The sequence below is a fragment of the Narcine bancroftii genome, chromosome 1 (assembly GCF_036971445.1).
Source record: "Narcine bancroftii isolate sNarBan1 chromosome 1, sNarBan1.hap1, whole genome shotgun sequence".
NCBI classification, from domain to species: Eukaryota; Metazoa; Chordata; class Chondrichthyes; order Torpediniformes; family Narcinidae; genus Narcine; species Narcine bancroftii.
The window spans coordinates 193,308,016-193,326,059 of NC_091469.1; the positions used below are offsets into that span (position 1 = coordinate 193,308,016).

General features: G+C 38.2%; 1 protein-coding gene across 19 annotated transcripts in view; it reads left to right on the forward strand.

Annotated features, from left to right (window-relative positions):
• Positions 1 to 18,044, forward strand: part of fnbp1b (formin binding protein 1b) — a 243,151-nt gene that overhangs the window by 151,895 nt on the left and 73,212 nt on the right. For all 19 annotated transcript variants that reach the window (XM_069886332.1, XM_069886262.1, XM_069886235.1 and 16 more), the window contains exons 8-9: positions 1,500 to 1,646; positions 14,435 to 14,629. In XM_069886332.1, the coding sequence (XP_069742433.1) occupies positions 1,500 to 1,646; positions 14,435 to 14,629 (342 nt within the window). The remainder of the gene's footprint in view (positions 1 to 1,499; positions 1,647 to 14,434; positions 14,630 to 18,044) is intronic.

Below are 18,044 nucleotides of genomic sequence, written 5' to 3' on the forward strand. Positions count from 1 at the left end.
TAGAGGTTATCAGTTGGAAAACCCATGATGGGGCAAGTTTCTTCGGCAAGACATGGAAGTGACTGATCGTGGGAAATCAGATTGTGCGTATTCAATGAGCAAGAAATCTCCCTCTGAAACCAACTAGAACCTTCTTGAGTAGTAACCAATTACCTTTAAGTACCAGAGCTTTGTGAAAATTCATAAATGTTAAATTCTGTTCACTGTATAAGAATTGCCTGATACCGGTAAACTTGGAGGAGTGAGATTGGACTGTGAATCAAAGAACTTCCCTGAACATATACACATTGCATACATGTGCGCTTAGAATTAGAAGGGGGTTGTTAATAGTAATAAATTAAAGTTGATGCTGTTTTTATGTTTAAAGAAAATTAAAAACAACTTTTGTTTAAGTAACCATTTGTCTTGGTGAATTTCTATTGCTGCTGGGTTTTGCATCCTCTGGATCTATAACAGCTGCTTTCTGATGAAAAAATATAAAAATAAACAAACTTTAAGTCTAGAATAGCTATTTTCCTTTTGAGTTGATAAAAGGCAGATTGCCAATCAGCAATCTTTATTTTTATAAAAGCAAAAACGTCCAAGGAATACAATTTTAAATTTACTTAGAAAAATATACAGCCCTATGTTTAAATATAACATGATCAATGTGGTAACTGGATCAACAGGCTAATGGCTTTTCAGAAGGCACTTTCAGGTGGCCAAAATACTCCGATGTAAAGCCGCATATTCTGAAAGTGAAGAACCTGGCCAGGAGGAGCACTTACCTAACCCTCCTTCTGTAGGTATAATCTCTGGCTTTGAGAATCCCCCGTTGCACCTGAAAGCAGCAGTGGGACTACGTCCACAGGAGCCGGCATTCGCTTGGACGCAGCTCTCCTTCAGGTGACAGAAAGGCATCTTCTCTGCGCCCACCTGAGCATCCCAGCTGCACTCCTCCAGCCGTGTCTGCTGGCACATTATCTGTGTCCGAGCGCTTGAAAGCGGCTAAAGAAGCAATTCTTGAAGGGTGGACATCATTGGGAGGGGCACACTTAATACCCAACCATATCTGCCATTAAGAAGTAGATATGAGCTGTGATCTAGGATCTCCTTGCTTAAAAAAAGAATTTCAGGATTTTGATATTGTGTCAATGACTGAATGTCGAAGTATTTCTAAATCTTGGAAATTAAAGCAATTTGCACAGGAACTCGGAGGATGTACAATTCATGAATTTTTGTTCTTCTGGGATAGAGGTTGTATCTTCTTGAGATAATGTCAAAGAAGACAAGCAAGTTTCTGCTTGTATTTTATTGATATGTTGGGATCTTTGGCAACTGCAAATTAGCAGCTCCAATTCATCCTCACGCAGGATGCTCTGCCAATCAAAAAAAATATAGGTAATTAAAAAATGGGCTTTGCACAAATGATTTTCCTGGAGCCTCTCCACAGTTTTAATTTCCAGTAGCATAATCACAGATTATCTATTAATTCCAAATGTTAATAAATATTGTTTCAGAAAATTCAAGATTTGGATGAGAGAAGAATAGTTAGAATTGGCGATTCAATGAAGACTTTTTCTGAGGTTGACAGAAAGGTCATTCCTATCATTGGAAAGTGTCTGGATGAAATCACAAAAGCAGCTGAATCTATTGATGAAAAACATGTAAGTTATGGGATAATGTTTTACTAAACATGATATATGATTAATTTTATTTTCCTGAGTTTTGAGTATGTTGATTTTTATCTTGGCAATTTAATGCTCTATTACACACCTTTTTGTGATACAATATTAAAATAATGAATTTTATCAAGAAATAAGTAGTCATAAATGCACAGTGTTTTATCATTGATAAAGACCTGTTCACAGAATATTAAAATGACAAACCTTTTTTAAAAAAATGTGAAAAAGCATGTGTAACAAACAAAGTTCAGTTAATTGCAAATTGCTGAAGCATTGTTCCCTCAATCCTTTGAAACTTGTTTAACTCATTTAAACATCCTACAGCTATGCATCATGACTTTGTTCTGTTAAACAGAATGATTCATGCCATTTGGAGTGAAACACGAAAGTCTGAGAACAACTCAGGACCAAAGTGTTGGTTATATATCATTACTTGCCAAAATGGCCTCACTTTCACACACGATCATGTGGCATGTAGAAAAGTTCCTGTCTCAGTCCCATATATAAAATTTTGGCTTTTGATCTGTGTAACTTTTGTGGAGTAGGATATAATTTGTGTAAAAAGTTATACTGAGCCAGTCCAAATCTTGCATTTATAATTGATGTCAGGCTGTCCTTACAACAACCTGGCCAGCTTATTTCTGAAATCTCCACACGCAAGTCTGACTCCCAATTTTCCCTTGACCTCTGCAACCCTGGTTTTGCACTTTGTCTCTGGAGAGCATAGTACATTTTTATTATAAATTTGGATGTACTCCCCATCCAAACTCTTCGTTTAGTTTCACTAATTTCAAGTGGGGTCAACGAGGGTCCCCATCTTTCTCTTTAGAATGGTATAAGATGAAGAAAACAGAAGGTCCCATTGGCCACTCTCATTTTGTGTTCTATTTGTTCAAAGAACATGAGTTCCTTCTGTGTAACAGACCTTACTATATCTTATACCTTTGTTCATAGACAATAACACATTTTTAAACAATGGTGCTTTTATTAATATCCCTACTTTTTTTCCTATACATTCATTAATTTGTTACCACATTCTAATCATATGTATTTGAATGGGGATTATCTATATTTTTCTTTAGTGTTTTAAAACTCCATTTGTAGATAAAAGTCCTTTGTTTCCCCCTCCAGCATTGAGCAGATTCCCATTTGAACCGAAAATGGGGAATTGTCTTCAGTGAAGAAGGCAGCGAGAGATCTAGCCTGAGCAGCTAGGTAATATTTTTTGAAATCGAGAAGTCTAAGTCCTCCCAGCCCGTAGTCCCATGTCAGTTTTTCCAATGCAATTCTTGGTACCTTATTATTCCTTATTAACTGTCTAATATGGCTTAAAAAAAGTTTTTAGGTAATGGAATAGGCAGCGATTGAAAAAGGTATTGCAGTCTTGGCATTACTTTCATTTTGATACAGTTAACCCTTCCCATGAAAGTAATTGGTAAATCTTTCCATTTCTATAGGTCTCTTTCTATCTTCCCAAGAAGAAGAACATAATTTAGTTTGTATAGATTTTGCAAATTATTATCAGTTGCTATTCCAAGATTTTTTATTCCATCTATCTTCCATTTAAATTTACTTCCTTTTTGGTATCTTTCCTATTCAAAATTTGTTAATAGCATTATCTCACTTGTGTCCATATTTATTTTTTAGCTATATTTTTCTCGTATCCCTTGTAATTTTTCCAAAGATTTAGCTGGTTCTGATAGGTACAATAGCACAACATCAACGAATAGACTGATTTTGTGTTCTTGCTCAACTTTGAAGCCCTTTATATCCAGATCCCTTCTTATTATCTCCGCCAGCAGTTCAATGGCTAAAATTAAAAGCGGTGGGGACAGGGGACATCCCTGTCTTCTTGATCGACCCAGCAGAACACCGCTGACATCTGATTATTTGTTATTATTTTAGCCGTGGTTTATCATATAAAGTTTTTAACCAATTTATAAATGTTCTGCCTATACCAGATATTCCAGTGTTTTAGATAAAAGGGAATACCAAACAGTAAAATGCTGTTTCTGCATCAAGAGAGACTATAGTACTTGGATTTTGTTCAGATTTAGCCATGTGTATTATATTAAATAAATTTTCTAGGCTACTTGAGGTATGCCTTCCTTTAAGAAATCCTGCTTAGTCTCTATGTATCGGTTTTGGCAAGTATTCTCTTAACCTATTAGCCAAAGCTTTCGCTAGTATCTTATAATCAGTTTTTAACAGGGATATTGGTCTATATGACAAAGTTTTTTGTGCGTTCGTATTCTTATTTGGTAACTCTGTAATAATCACAGTTGAGAATGACTCTGGGAGGGTCTGTGTTTTCAATGCTTGGTCCAGGACATCCATTAATAATTCTTTGAATTGTCTATAAAAATCAGGTGGAAATCCATCATCTTCTGCTAATTTATTAGCCTGTAGGGTGCTCAGAACCTTTTCGATTTCTTCCCTCGTGAAGGAAGCATCTAATTCTATCCTTTCTCTCTCTTCCAGCCTTGGAAGTTTGACATTTAGCAAAAATTCTTCCATTTCATTCTCATCTCCTAGTAATTGTGATTTGTATAGTTTTGTGTAATATTGTCTAAAAGTGTTATTAAATTATTTTTGCTTATGTATTGGGGTGTCTATTTCTGTATTTACAGCATTTATCATTATTGCTGGTTTCTCTGTTTTAATCTACCAAGCTAAAACTTTGTGCGCCTGTTCACCCAATTCACAGTATTGTTGTTTTGTTTATAATATAGCTTTTTCTGTCTTATGTGTTTGTTTTGTATTATATCTTAGCTTTTTATTCTTTGGTAATCTATATTCTTCTTTTAGTCCTGTTCTTTGATTTCTCTTTTCTAATTCTTTAATGTCCTTCTCCAAACTGTTTACTTCTGCCATATGTTCCCTCTTAAGATTCCTCGTATAGCATATCATTTGTCCCCTTAAATAAACTTTAAGCATGTCCCATATCAGAAAACTATTATTAGTAGATGGCAGATTTGTTTGAAAAATATTTCTATCTGTCTCTTATGATTTGGCAGGTCTGTTCTTTTAAGCAATGCAGTATTGAGATGCCATCTGTACATACATTCTCTTGTTTTTTCATTGTTGCTATCATTAATATTAATGGAGAATGGTCTGATAGAAGTCTCTCTTGAGGTTCTGTTTTCATCACTCTACTTTTTTACTGGGCAGACATTAAAAATAAGTCAATCCTTGTATGTGAATCGTGCACCCTTGAGTAAAAAGAGTAGTCTCTGTGGGATTTAATTGCCACCATACATTGATAAGATTTAGATCATTCATATATGAAATTGTGGTTTTTGCTGCTTTCGCCTTTGTTATTGTTCTTGTCAATTTATCTCATGTTGGGTTCAAGCAAAAATTAAAGTCTCCTCCAACTAATATATTTTATCTTCCCTCTGTTGTTTTTAAGAAGATGTCCTTCATAAAGGCTTTATCTTCATAATTTGGGGCATAACTATTCATAAATGTCCATGCTTCTCAATAAATTTTACAGTGTACCATTACATACCTTCCAGTTTGATCAATCAAGGTATCTTCAATTAACACTGGTGTATTTTTGTTCATTAGAATAGCCACACCTCTTGCCTTTAAACCTAAGGAAGATGATATTATTTGTCCTACCCATCCTCCCTTTAATTTATCATGTTCCAATTTGGTAAGATGTGTTTCCTGCAAAAAGATTATATCCATTTTTAATTTCTTTAAGTATGCCAAGACCCGCTTCCTCTTCACCTCCCAGTTTATCCCGTTAATATTAAGACTAATAAACTTTAGTGTTTTATCCATTATCCATACCATTTTTCACAATAACAATAATATCTTCCCAATTTTCGAAATACTGTCATAACATTTCCCTAGTAAAATATATTTCCAGTGCATACATTTTCCCTTTAAGAAGCATATACACATCCCTAGCTCTGATGGTGACGTTGACAATAATACCGGAAGCCCATGAGAAAATCCCGTAGATTCCTCCAAAGAAGCAGAAGAAAAAACCTTCCCTTTGGCAACATCTTTTAAAATTCCTTCTCTCCCGGCGCCATTTTCCCTTCCCCCCCCCTCCTCCCCCACACACACCAAGCCGGAGTTTCCACCTTGCTACTTTCCTTACCCCCTTTCTCTCTTTTCAGAGCTCTCCACATAAACCAATGGTTTTTTTTTGTTTTAACAGTGAAAACAAGACAGCTCAGTACTATTAATAAATAAAAAATGTCTTTCACTTAGTCCCATTTTGAAATGGTCTTTTCAGCCCTTTCAGCTGGTGACTTTCATCTTTTCATTACTTTCTTAAAAATTCTTTCACTTCTTTATTCTTGAAAATTCATTGATTACCTTCTGAGACATCCACCTTCAACATTACTTGATAAATCATTGAATATTTAAATTTTTTAGATTGCAATTGTCTCTTTACCTCATCAAATTCCTTTGTTTGGCCAAGGCTGGAAAAAACATTACTTTTGCATTGTCCACAATTAATGGGCCATCATTATTTTTTGAATATTCATATGCTGCTCCCAAGATAGCATTTCTCTCCTGGTAACTTAAAAGTCTCACCAAGACTAGTCGTGGTCGCTGTTCCCCGGTTCTTCTGGATCCAGTAACCCCTTTCAATTTGCAGCTTTGCATTTAACTTATTTTGTCCCAGCATTTGTGGGATCCATGTTTCAAAGAAACTCACCGTGTCTATTCCCTCTATTCCTTCTCTCAGTCCAATAATTCTTACATTGTTATGTCTGGTGAAATTTTCCATATGGTCAATCTTGTCCATCAATCTTTTCTGTGTCCCATATTTTTGCTTTTTCTTCCAGTGCCTTCAGCCTGTCTTTTGTTTTGTCCAGCTCAGCCTCTAAATGAGTAATTTGTTCACTTAATTCTTCCACAATTTCTTTAATTTCCATTACCTTCTCTGATACATCTCTCATTGCTGACTCCACATTCATAAAATGATTGCATAAAATTTCTATAATTTTCAGAATGGTGGCTATATCTTGGACCGACTCCCCAGCTCTGCTGGCTTCAGTCGGTCCCAAGGCCTCTGCTGAGTCACTCCTCATCAGGCTTCATCTTGATGTTCCTGGCTGAGCTGTCACTTCTTCAGTTTTTGTTCTTGATTGCCTCGGTGGTTTAGTACTTGCTTTATCCATTTTTAATGATTAAATTCTGCTTTTTGAGCTTTTAAACCGTCTTTTTAATATTTTTTGTGGAGAGTACTTTCCAAACACTTCTGCTCAGCTCATTAGCATGGCCACGCCCCCAATGGGCATCTTCAACATTGCAGCAGTCCACTATCCCTGCAGGGTTCAAGGCAGCCACCATCAACACAGTGCCCAAGAGAGCAACTATAACTGCACTAAATGACTACTGCCCAATGGCACATTCATGATGTGCTTTGGAAGAAAATTTGGCCCTGTCCAGTTTGTCTACCACCCAAACTGTTCCACAGATGATGCAATCATCTTGACTCTACACTCCGTCCTGTCCCACCTTGAGAATGACGTCTCATTCGCCAGGCTATTGTTTATTGACTTCACCTCGGTGTTCAACACAATCATACCGCAGAGTCAGGTGGATTAACTGTCCTCACTGAGACTCATTATCACTCTCTGCTACTGGATTCTGAACTTCTTGTTCGAAAGACCACAGTCAGTCCAGATTAGTAGCAAAACCTCAAGTCACATCACATTGTGCACTGGTGCACCTCAGGGCTGTGTGCTCTGTCTTCTACCGTTTATGCTGCTGAGACTCACAACTGCGTTGCCAGATTTAGTTCTAACAAAATCATTAAGTTTGCAAATGATATAATAGTAGTTGGCTTCATCAGCAATAAAGATGGCTTACAGGGAGGAAGTTAGGAAGATCGTAACCTAGTACGAGAAACTCCTGAGTCTCAATATGGATAGGACAAAGGAGATCATTGTGATCTTCAGGAGGACAAAGGTTGACCATGCTCCACTGCACATCAATGATTCCATTATGGAGAAAGTAGAGAGCATAACATTCTTTAGTGTGCATATAAAGGACGACCTGTCCTGGATCCACAACACCTCCTCATTAATTCAGCAATGTCTACATTTCCTGAGGAAGTTCAAGTCACCTTTATTTATCGTTCCTACCATGTGTTCGCATGGTAAAGATGAGATGGTGTTTTTCCAGCACCACGAGCATATTTACATAAATATAAGAATAGAAGTTAGAAAATAAGTTAAACACAATAAAAAAATTAAAATATTAAGACATATACAATAAATGTCCACTGTACGCTATCCACATACGTTCTGGGAATTCAGGAGCCTGATGGCTTGGGGGAAAATACTGTTGACCAATCTGGATGTTAGGGCTGAGTGTTACGGTACCACTTACCAGATGGCAGAAGGGTGAACAATTTACATGAGGAGTTTATGAACAATATTTATGGCCTTTCGCCTGCATCGAGTGTGTTAGATATCCTTCATGGTAGGAAGAGAGCCCCCAATGATCATTTCTGCTGACTTCACTATTCTCTGCAGGGTCTTGCAGTCCAAAGAGGTGCAGGTTCCAAACCAGGTGGTGATGTAGTTTCACAGGATACTCTCAATGCTTCCTCTGTAGAGTGTAGTGAGGATGAAGGGTGGTAGATGAACTTTCCTCAGCCTTTGCAGGAAGTAGAGGTGCTGCTTGGCTTTCTTGGCTATGGAATTGGTGTTGAGGGACCAGATGAGATTCTCCATCACATGCACTCCAAGGAAATTGATAAGATTGGCGACCACAACGGTTGAGCCATCTATGGTCAGAGGAATATTGTTTTCCACCCACCCCCCCAAGTTGACAACAATTGCTTTTGTTTTATTAACGTTCATATTACAGGTTGTTGGCTCTGCACCTGTCCATTAGTGACTGCACTTCATCTCTATTTGCTGACTCCTCATTCTTATTATTAAGGCCCACCACGGTTGTGCCATCAGCAATGTGGTTTGAGCTGCGTTTACCCACGCAGTCGTGGGTCAGCAGAGTGAACAGTATTGGGCGAAGCACTCAGCTCTGGGTTGGGGGGGGGGCACTGTGTTCAATGTGATGGCTTTGGAAGTTACTAATACGGTCTGCTTGAGGTCCCCCTGACAGGAAGTTGAGAATCCATTTGCAGAGGGAGGTGCTGAAACCCAGCAGGCTCAACTTCCTTATCAGGTACAGAGGTATGATAGTATTGAATGCTGAACTGGTCAATAAACAGCATTCAAACATATGAGTCCTTATTTTCCAGGTGGGTGAGGGCTAGATGGAGAGCGGTGGCGATGGCATCATCCATAGAGTGGTTGGATCTATATGCGAACTGCAGGATGTCCAGTGACAGGGCAGCAGGAGCTTGTTGTGCTCCATGAAGAGCCTCTCAAAACATTTAAAATGCTGCAGCACAGAAAAAACAGACCACTCAGCCCCTCCAGTCTGCACTGACCACTGTTCAGCTAGTCTCAATAACCTGCTCCCATTCCAAAACCCTCCAGTCTCCACCCACCACATCAGATGGCAGCTAATTCCACAATCCCACCACTCTCTGAGTGAAGAAGTTCCCTCCAATGTTCCCCTAACCTTTTTCGTTTCACCCTAAAACTATGTCCTCTCATATTTTTCTCTCCTAATCTCAGTGGAAAGAGTCTACTTGTGTTTACTCTATCTACAGCCCTTATAATTTTGTAACCCTCAATCAAATCTCCCCTTATTCTTTTTCATTCCAAGGAATAAAGTTCTAACTTGTTTAATCTTTCCCTGTAACTCAACTCCTGAAGATGCAGCAATATCCTAGTAAATCTTCTCTGCACTCTTTCAATCTTATTGATATCCTTCCTGTGGCTAGGTGACCAAAACTGCGCACAATATTCCAAATTTGGCCTCACCAATGTCTTATATAACTTCAAGATAATATCTCAACTCCTATACTCAATATTTTGATTTATAAAGGGGAGATGTTAAAAGCTTTCTTTACAACCCTGTCCACCTGCGACGTCACCTTCATGGAACAATGTACCTGTATCCTCAGGTCTCTGTGCTCCTCCACACTCCTGAGTGCCCTTCCATTTACAGTGTACGTCCTTCCTTGATTTGCTCTTCCAAAATGCAAAACCTCACACTTGTCTGCATTAAACTCCATCATCCACTTACTGGTCCATTCTCCCAGTTGGTCCAGATCCCTCAGCAAGCTTTGAAAATCTTCCTCACCATCCACTATGCCTCCTATCTTTGTGTCTTTGGCAAACTTGCTGATCCAATTTACCACTTTATCTTTCAGATCATTGATATAGACAACAAACAACAATGGTCCCAACACAGATCCTTGAGGCACACCACTCGTCCCAGGCCTCCAGTCTGAGAAGCAACTTCCATTCTCCGTTTTCTCTCACACAGCCAATTTCGAATCCAATTTACAACCCCTCTATGTATACCCCTTAACCTTCTGAACTAACCTCCCATGTAGGTCCTTGTCGAAGTCCTTACTGATATCCATGTAGACAACATTCACAGTCTTTCCTTCATCTACTTTCTTGGTAACTTCCTCGAAAAACTCTACAAGATTTGTTAAACATGACTTACCATGCACAAAGCCATGCTGACTGTCCTTAATCAGTCCATGGCTGTCTAAATACCTATATATCCTATCTCTCAGAACTCCTTCCAATAATTTACCTACTACTGATGTCAGGCTCACTGGCTTATTGTTACCTGATTTACCTTTGGAACCTTTCTTAAACAGCAGGACAACATGAGCTACTCTCCAATCCTCTGGCATCTCTCCATGGCCAAGGACATTTTGAATGTATCTGCCTGCAATTTCAACACTTGCTTCCCTCAAAGTCCAAGGGCATATCCTATCCAGCCCAGGGGATTTAACTACCTTTATTCGCTGTAAGTCAGCAATCACCTACTCCTTAATCTCCATGTAACCCCTTTCGCACTTGGAAGTATTCCCAGGAATTAACCGCCAATCGGCCTTTAAAGTGTCTAGTGTGAAAGCAAAATCAGCTCAACATCGGCATCAGATGATGTCTTCTCATGCTAGGGATTGACAGCCTTGACCCCAAGTACAATCCCCGCCATCTGCAGATGCTGGCATTGCAATAAGAGAAGTGTGAAACGGGTAATTACATTGTGGGATTGAAATTACCCAATTTTTTGAGTGAGTGCAGGAACTTGAAGGAAGAAAAGATTAAAATAAAGGTATAAACTTTGCCATGGGAAAGTTGCAGCAGGAGTGAGAAAGAGGAAATAAATAGCAATAGCAGACAATTTTTAAAATTGGTACCGCTATAGCGCACAATTTATAAAGACCATGGGAAAAAGCAATGGTGGACCTGACTTCCCAGAATGTGGTGCAGCAGAGAAACCCTCCATGAATGCTCCCTGCATACAGCCCTTTTTCTGCCTCATGGAATTCTGGGAGGGCAGGTCTGCCATCGCTTTTTCCCACAGTATTTATAAATTGTGCATGATAGTGCTACAAACTTTCCAACACTATATAAATTAGCGCTATAGCACTACCAACTTTTCCACCCTGTTTAAAAATTGTGAGGTGTCCTGTGAGGCTTCATCATTGTGTGGAATGGTTGCTGCAAAGCATCACACCAGAAGTCAATTGAGAGTATCATCAAAATGACGGAGAGGATCACCAGGATCTGCTTTTCCTCTATTGACAATTGTGAAACCAAATGACGATAATGATGATGTGATCATGGGTTAATGGTCTTGCTTATAAGTATAATGTACATATTCTTGCTGTAGGCAAGCAGGAACTTCAGAAAGAAAAAAACTCCCATGGCATACATTGAATGACCCCATTATAGAAAGAGATAATAAATATTCACAGTTATCATTAGTGCAAGAAAAAATGTGGCAGATAGATGTTTTAATGGTGCCACAGAAATTTGTGATTAGGCTTGTCAGGGGAGGGCATTGATAGCCATTGGGGAGGTGGAGGGGGGGTGGGTGGGCAGGAGCTGTTTTTAAACTTCTGTACTTCTTGAATGTAGCAGCAAAATGATTTCATGCTTCTGTGGCTACTTCCATTTTTAAATATTTTTTCCATAAATATGCATAGAAAAACTCTCCAATATTAAATATATATATAAAAAAACTTTTTCTTTACAAAAACAAACAAAGCCCCTCCCCTTTCACAAAATAAATCCACACACTGTGAGACAGATTATGTTGTGTTTGTACTGTATATAGATATTTTTTTGGGAGATAAATTGGGGCAGGATTTTTTAGTGTCGGCCACATACAAACACTTTAAAACAGATCTTATTTAAAATGCTGGAGCTCTGCTCATGCTAGATACGTAAGCCCTTGCAAAAGCTTTGGAGAGTGCCCAAGAGACTTCACTAGTGGATTGTTGTTTACAAAAAGGCAACAGGTGAAAGAACTTGTCGGAGCCGCAGACTGTCTGGAGTGGAACTTGCTGTTCTAAGAAGGTCTTGTGGTTTTGCAAGCAGGGAGAGTAAAACAGGTTTTCTCTCAGAGAGAGAGAGAGAGAGAGGGGGGAATTCAGTCTTACAGTCAGTACCAGCAGCTGGGACTGGAACAGAACAAGCTGGCAAGCTTGTAGAAAACCCCATTTGGAAGACAGGTTGTGAGTGCTTATTTCAGCCTGGATCATGCATAGGAGAGGACTGGTTGTCTAATGTTTCACTTGAAATAAGAGAAGCAAAAGGGAACTCTGTGATGACCTGAAAGAAAGAGGTTATCATCTGGAGAACCCTGAAGGGACAATTTTCTTTCAGTTCAATAATTTGGACATTATTTTATCTGCTGAAACTCTCCATATGGTCAATCTTGTCCAGCAGACCATGTCTGTCTGACTCCCATTGCTTCACATATTTCTCCAAAGCTTTTGTGCTTTTACCAAATCTGCTTCTGCTTGAGTCATTCTTTCCATTAAGTCTTCAACAATTTCTTTAATATCAGTCATCCTTTCAATTGTGTCTCTCATTACGCTTTCGTGACCAACAAATTAGTTTGTTCAAGTTTTCTATTTTCTCCAGGATAATATTTAGTTCTAGTCCCAACTCCGCCGGTCCTGAGGCCACTCTTGTACCACCCCCTTTCGGGCTTTCGCTTGCTGTTCCTGGCTGAGTAGGAAATTCTTCACTTTTTGTTCTCAGCTTCCTTGGTTTCTTAGTAGTTGTTTTGTCTATTTTTTAGTGAATGATTCTTAATTTTAAAGTTTTAACTGTCTTTTTGATACTCTTCACGATCAAAACAAGTCTAAATTCTTCGCATGGCCATGACCTCTCTGTGGCTACTTCCTGAAGAAGCAGTAGGGAAGTTGGTCTCAAGATGGACTTGACTAGGTTTGCCACTTTATGCAGCCTTCTGCTTTCCTGGGCTCTCATGTTACCAAACCAGGCTGTGATACAACCAGTCAGATACTTTCCACAACATACCTGTTGAAGTTTGATTGAGCATTTTAGGACATGCCAAATCTCCTTGATGTCTTAGAAAGTAAAGGCAGTGATCTGCCTTTTTCAATTGTCTCTGCTGGCTTCAAAGAAGGTCCTCCAACATGTCAACTCATAGGAACTTGAAGATATTAACTCTCTCCACCTCCATCCCATCAATGCGGACAATGTGCATGGTTCTCGGACTCCCCTTCATAAAATCCACAATAAGATCATGGGTTCTGTTGATGATGAGAGCAAGATTGTTGTTCTGGGATCACCTAACCAGATTCTTGATCTTCATCATGTATTCTGACTCATCATTTCCAGCTATTCAGCTGTTGGTGATGTTGTCTGTGAATTTGTCGATCCAGTTGGAGCCAAACTTGGCTATGCAGTCATGAGTCTACAGGACAGGACACTTCTCAGTATTCAGATTATTCCGGATTATGGAATTAAAATGGCGGCGGTACAGATTCTTGCAAAACATAAGCCCTTTCTATGGAACAACACTGCTTTGAATGCGGCTCAACAAGCAATGGCTGTCTTCGTTACCCATACTCCCCCACCCAGCTGGAACTGCCCTGAGAAATGCAATATGGTTCCAGCTGGGTGGGGGAGCATAGATAATGAAGACAGCCATTGATCCTGCATTAAAATAGAAAGGGACTCACCCCCACCGGGCACTGCCATGCCTTTACCTGCCCTTAAATTCAACAGGGGTTCAAATTTAAACTTACATTTTGTAAGTTATGGGAATTACCTGATTAAAGTGAACTTTACATAATTAAAGACTACAATGCTGATCTTTTCCAAATTATTTTACAATTTGCACTGTCTTTTGTCTTTTCAACTGTGTATTCTTAATGCAGGTGTATTAGTAAACATTCTTAGAGTGCGTCTCAGTAACCGGAAAATTCACATCCATGATCCCTGTTGTAGCAGATCTGGGGATTTTACTTATTCAATTATTCTAGCAAAGTGACTGATAACATTTTGCACATCCGAAACCTCTGTATTCCACTTGTCACTGGAATCTGAAATAGTGTAGATTGAACGTAAAACAAACTAGTACAACTCTTGAATATCTGAATGAGCTTGCCATTTTGTTTTTTTTGATTAACCATTGCTTGTATATTTCTGATAAAATTGTATGTTTAGTTGCAGCACATATTGCTTTGGTATTGTGTGGTTGTGCAGTTTAAATGAAATTAAATTTCAAGCTTACACCTTTTTCCAATGTAAATTTATACATTCCATGTGATTGTGAAGTTTCCGTGGAAAGTTGTTAAATATTTTGCTTTTTCTGTGAAATTCAATGCATTTGGAGAACTGCTAAAAATACTGAATATTTCCTAATTTTAGGATACTCAGTTAGTGATCGAGGCATTCAAATCCGGATTTGAACAACCTGGAGATGTTGAATTTGAGGATTACAGCCAGGTGATGAAAAGAACAGTTTCAGAAAGTAGTCTCTCCAATAGCAGGTCTGATGGCAAACAAGATTCCAAAAGTGGCAAATCTAAGGGCAAACTTTGGCCTTTCATCAAGAAAAATAAGGTAAAAGCATTCAGTGTCTACGTATTAAAATCTTACAATTAACATCACTCATTTAATGTCTATCATTATTTTGAGTAATTAATGTAATATTCTATGACTCTTGTAATGGGTTTGGTGGCTTTACTTTGAAGAATGGCCTTTGATTTTACTTCAGTTTAAAATGTGGTTCTTTTTATTTGTGTTTGCTCTGGTTTATTATTCTTAATTTTTGTTAAAAAGGGCATGTGTTTGCTTTCCACGCTCTTGGTCTAACAAACTAACCATATTTTTCGACATCGTATGCAGCAACATGATGTATTACTCTAAGCACCCATTTTAAACATTGATCTATTTTATAATTTTGTGATTTATTTTCTCATTTGATTTCATAGTAGCTATGCCAGCTTAAAATTATAAAGACCTTTACTTTATGTTATATACCAGTACTAATTCATGATTAGAATACAACTGTGAATAAAAATATCATTTGTGGATTGAACTCATCCGAAGAAAACAAATTCTTCTCTGGCAGCAAAGGAAGTCAATCTGTAAATCAATTTTATGAACAAATAGGATTTTGAAATGTTCAAGCATGAAATAAACCAGTATAATGTTTTTGGTCTTGAAACCTTTAATTGGGCAAAAATACCCTTTAGATTAATTTTCCATCTTTTAAAAAAAAACAAACAACGCAAGAATTTCTGTGGGATGATGCATAGTCTCTATATGGTAAATGATAAACATTTGGCATAATCCTCATAAAGATTCACAGGGATGCTCTGAGTTACAGTAGACCTGACTTGTGGAAATCCATCTTTAAGTAAATTAGTTTTTAAAGAATTCTTCAAGACAGGAAGTTAGTGACAGAAAATCAAACATCCTCAGAATTTATAGAATGGGATGGCAGCTTGTTTATTCAAAATGCAACGAGTCTTCAACAAAGCTGTTTACATGTAACCTACACACAGTAATCAAACAGACACCATCCTCCTTCAGAATGCAGGTTGTCAGTTGACAGTAATTGGTCACTTAAAAGATTTCCTTTGGAGATTGACAAGCCAAACTCTTCTATTGACATTTGTAAAATACTTCTTCATATTCATTAATACTTAAAGCGATTGAAGCAAGCCATTAGATGTAGGGCATTCTAATTCTGTGCCAATATATGTTTATCAATCCTCATCAAAATTGCTTGTTTTTAGCATGGAAAAATTGGTTGATGAACACTTCTCAAGGAATCCAATTCCTGTGTAATCCAGGGACACTCTAATTTTTATTGTTAAAAAAAAAATTCAATCGGGGCTTTTCAATGCTCTCTGAAGTTAGTTAGCCCTTGGACTTTAAGAATTAGGCAATGCAATGTAAATCCTCAAACCAGTAATCAATAATAAGTAGTGTCCTTCAGTTGAATCATGGAAACATATACTGAGTGATCTATGATCTCTTTTAATCGTTTGAACTGTGTACAACTCATCAACCTATTTCATCAAATGGCACACACAAAAGAAATATAACAAGCGCTTCTCCCCTTAACCACATTTTAGCTCTAATTTAGATGTAACCTTCTGACTGGTTTTCCTTAAATATCAATTACTTGATTCTATAAAGTATATGCAACACAGAAACTGACCATTCAGCCCAACACATCTGTGCTAGAGCTTAAATTCCACTGGAATGTTCTCACATCCCCTCATTGAACTTCATTATTAATCCTTAATTTCCCTCATGTCTCTGTAAATAAACAGATGTAATTTGCCCAGCTACATATAGTGGTATATTCCATGTAAAGATATTTCTTCTGAATTCATTGTTGGATTTATTGAACAATATCTTGCAATGTATCTGTGGCTTCTTGTTTTTTGTTTCAAATCACAATTTTAAATTACCACAATTAGATCAGCTTCTTCAGTAAATGTTCAGCCTTTCAAGAAATGCCTTCTCAGATGTGGTATCATTTGTAAATATCCACCTTCTCCAAATACATCCATTTTCAATGGAGACAGTTTCTCTGCAGTGTATTCCAAATGCTATCTACTCTTTTAGGTTCAACACATCTTTACTTTTCGTTTCCATCCTTCAGGAAATTAATTACTTCATTGATCTGATTTACAATTATTCATATTCCTGAACCCTATTCAACTCCTACATTTCCACAATTCTTCGTATCAACATTAAAGAGGATTTGAAAGTGAGAAAGACAGAAATTAGGCTCTAAATCAGTTACTAATTTGTAACCAATATGTATAAAACACCAAAGTCACTTTAAATTATTTTTGAAGAGATGTAATTGAGGTCTATAGAATGTCAGTAACTGATAAATGAAGACAATTAATTGCCACATAAAGTGTTCATTTTCAAAGTTGATCACATTGATGAGATCTCATGAAACCAGCAATGAAATAAATATTTTAGTTTTGTATCTTGTAACATTAAGCCAGTGATGATTGACTTTACATATTCTATATTATAGTCCTTGGAAAAACATTCTCTTTAGTCAGAGGATTAATTTCCCTCTGAATTAAGTTCAGGTATGCAGCTTTCTTTCTTTCTTCCCTCAAGATCCTCAAACTGTTGCCATTTAGTTTATTGAAAATCAAAGTATTTATTAATCATCCCAAATTATACAGGTGCCTAACCATTTATCTGGGATTCCAAAATCCAGAAATTTCCAAAAACCAGCACTTTTTTCCGGTAGATGACATCTGCTCATCAAGGATGGAGTTTGGCACCAAACACGACCGACCACATCCTTCATTCAACTCCCATGTATCCAGTCGCATTCCACATTACTACTTAGTGGTATCATTACTTTATAAGTACCCTACCCGTCGAGCACGGCCCTGGCTTAACTCACGTTGGAATATCCCATATCTTTCCGCTATTTTGTAAGTGCCTCCGGATCGCTGTATACTGGCATCCGTCCAGCGTCAGCCCGCTTTCAGTCAGCCTGGTGGCTCAATGGCCATCATTGCTACCCATAATCCCCCACGCAACTGAACCACTGTATCAGCACCAGCGCAGGGGAACCGAGAAGGAGGCCATTCCCCTAGCATTGGTACAGCAGTGAAGGGTGGGGAAGAAAGAAATGGCAGCTTGACTCGGGTTGGTGAGGGGGGTAGATAGCAGTGCGACTCGGGGAGAGGGAGAGAGACAGCAGCACAACTTAGGTGGGTGAGGGGGAGAGACGGCAGCGCAACTTGGGTGGATGAGATGGGGAGAGACGGCAGTGCAACTCAGCCGGGCAGGGGGGGTGCAGAAGAGATGGCAGTGTGAGCTTAAAGGGACCAAATTCAAAATGATTCTGAAATCTGGAAGATTTTGAACAATGGCAGGTGTCTGATAAAAGGTTAGGCACCTGTATTGTACAAGAGGTTTAAAAGAAAGCCAGGAAAATTTTTGGCATTAACTCCAATTCAAGCATTTTTGTTGGATTCAT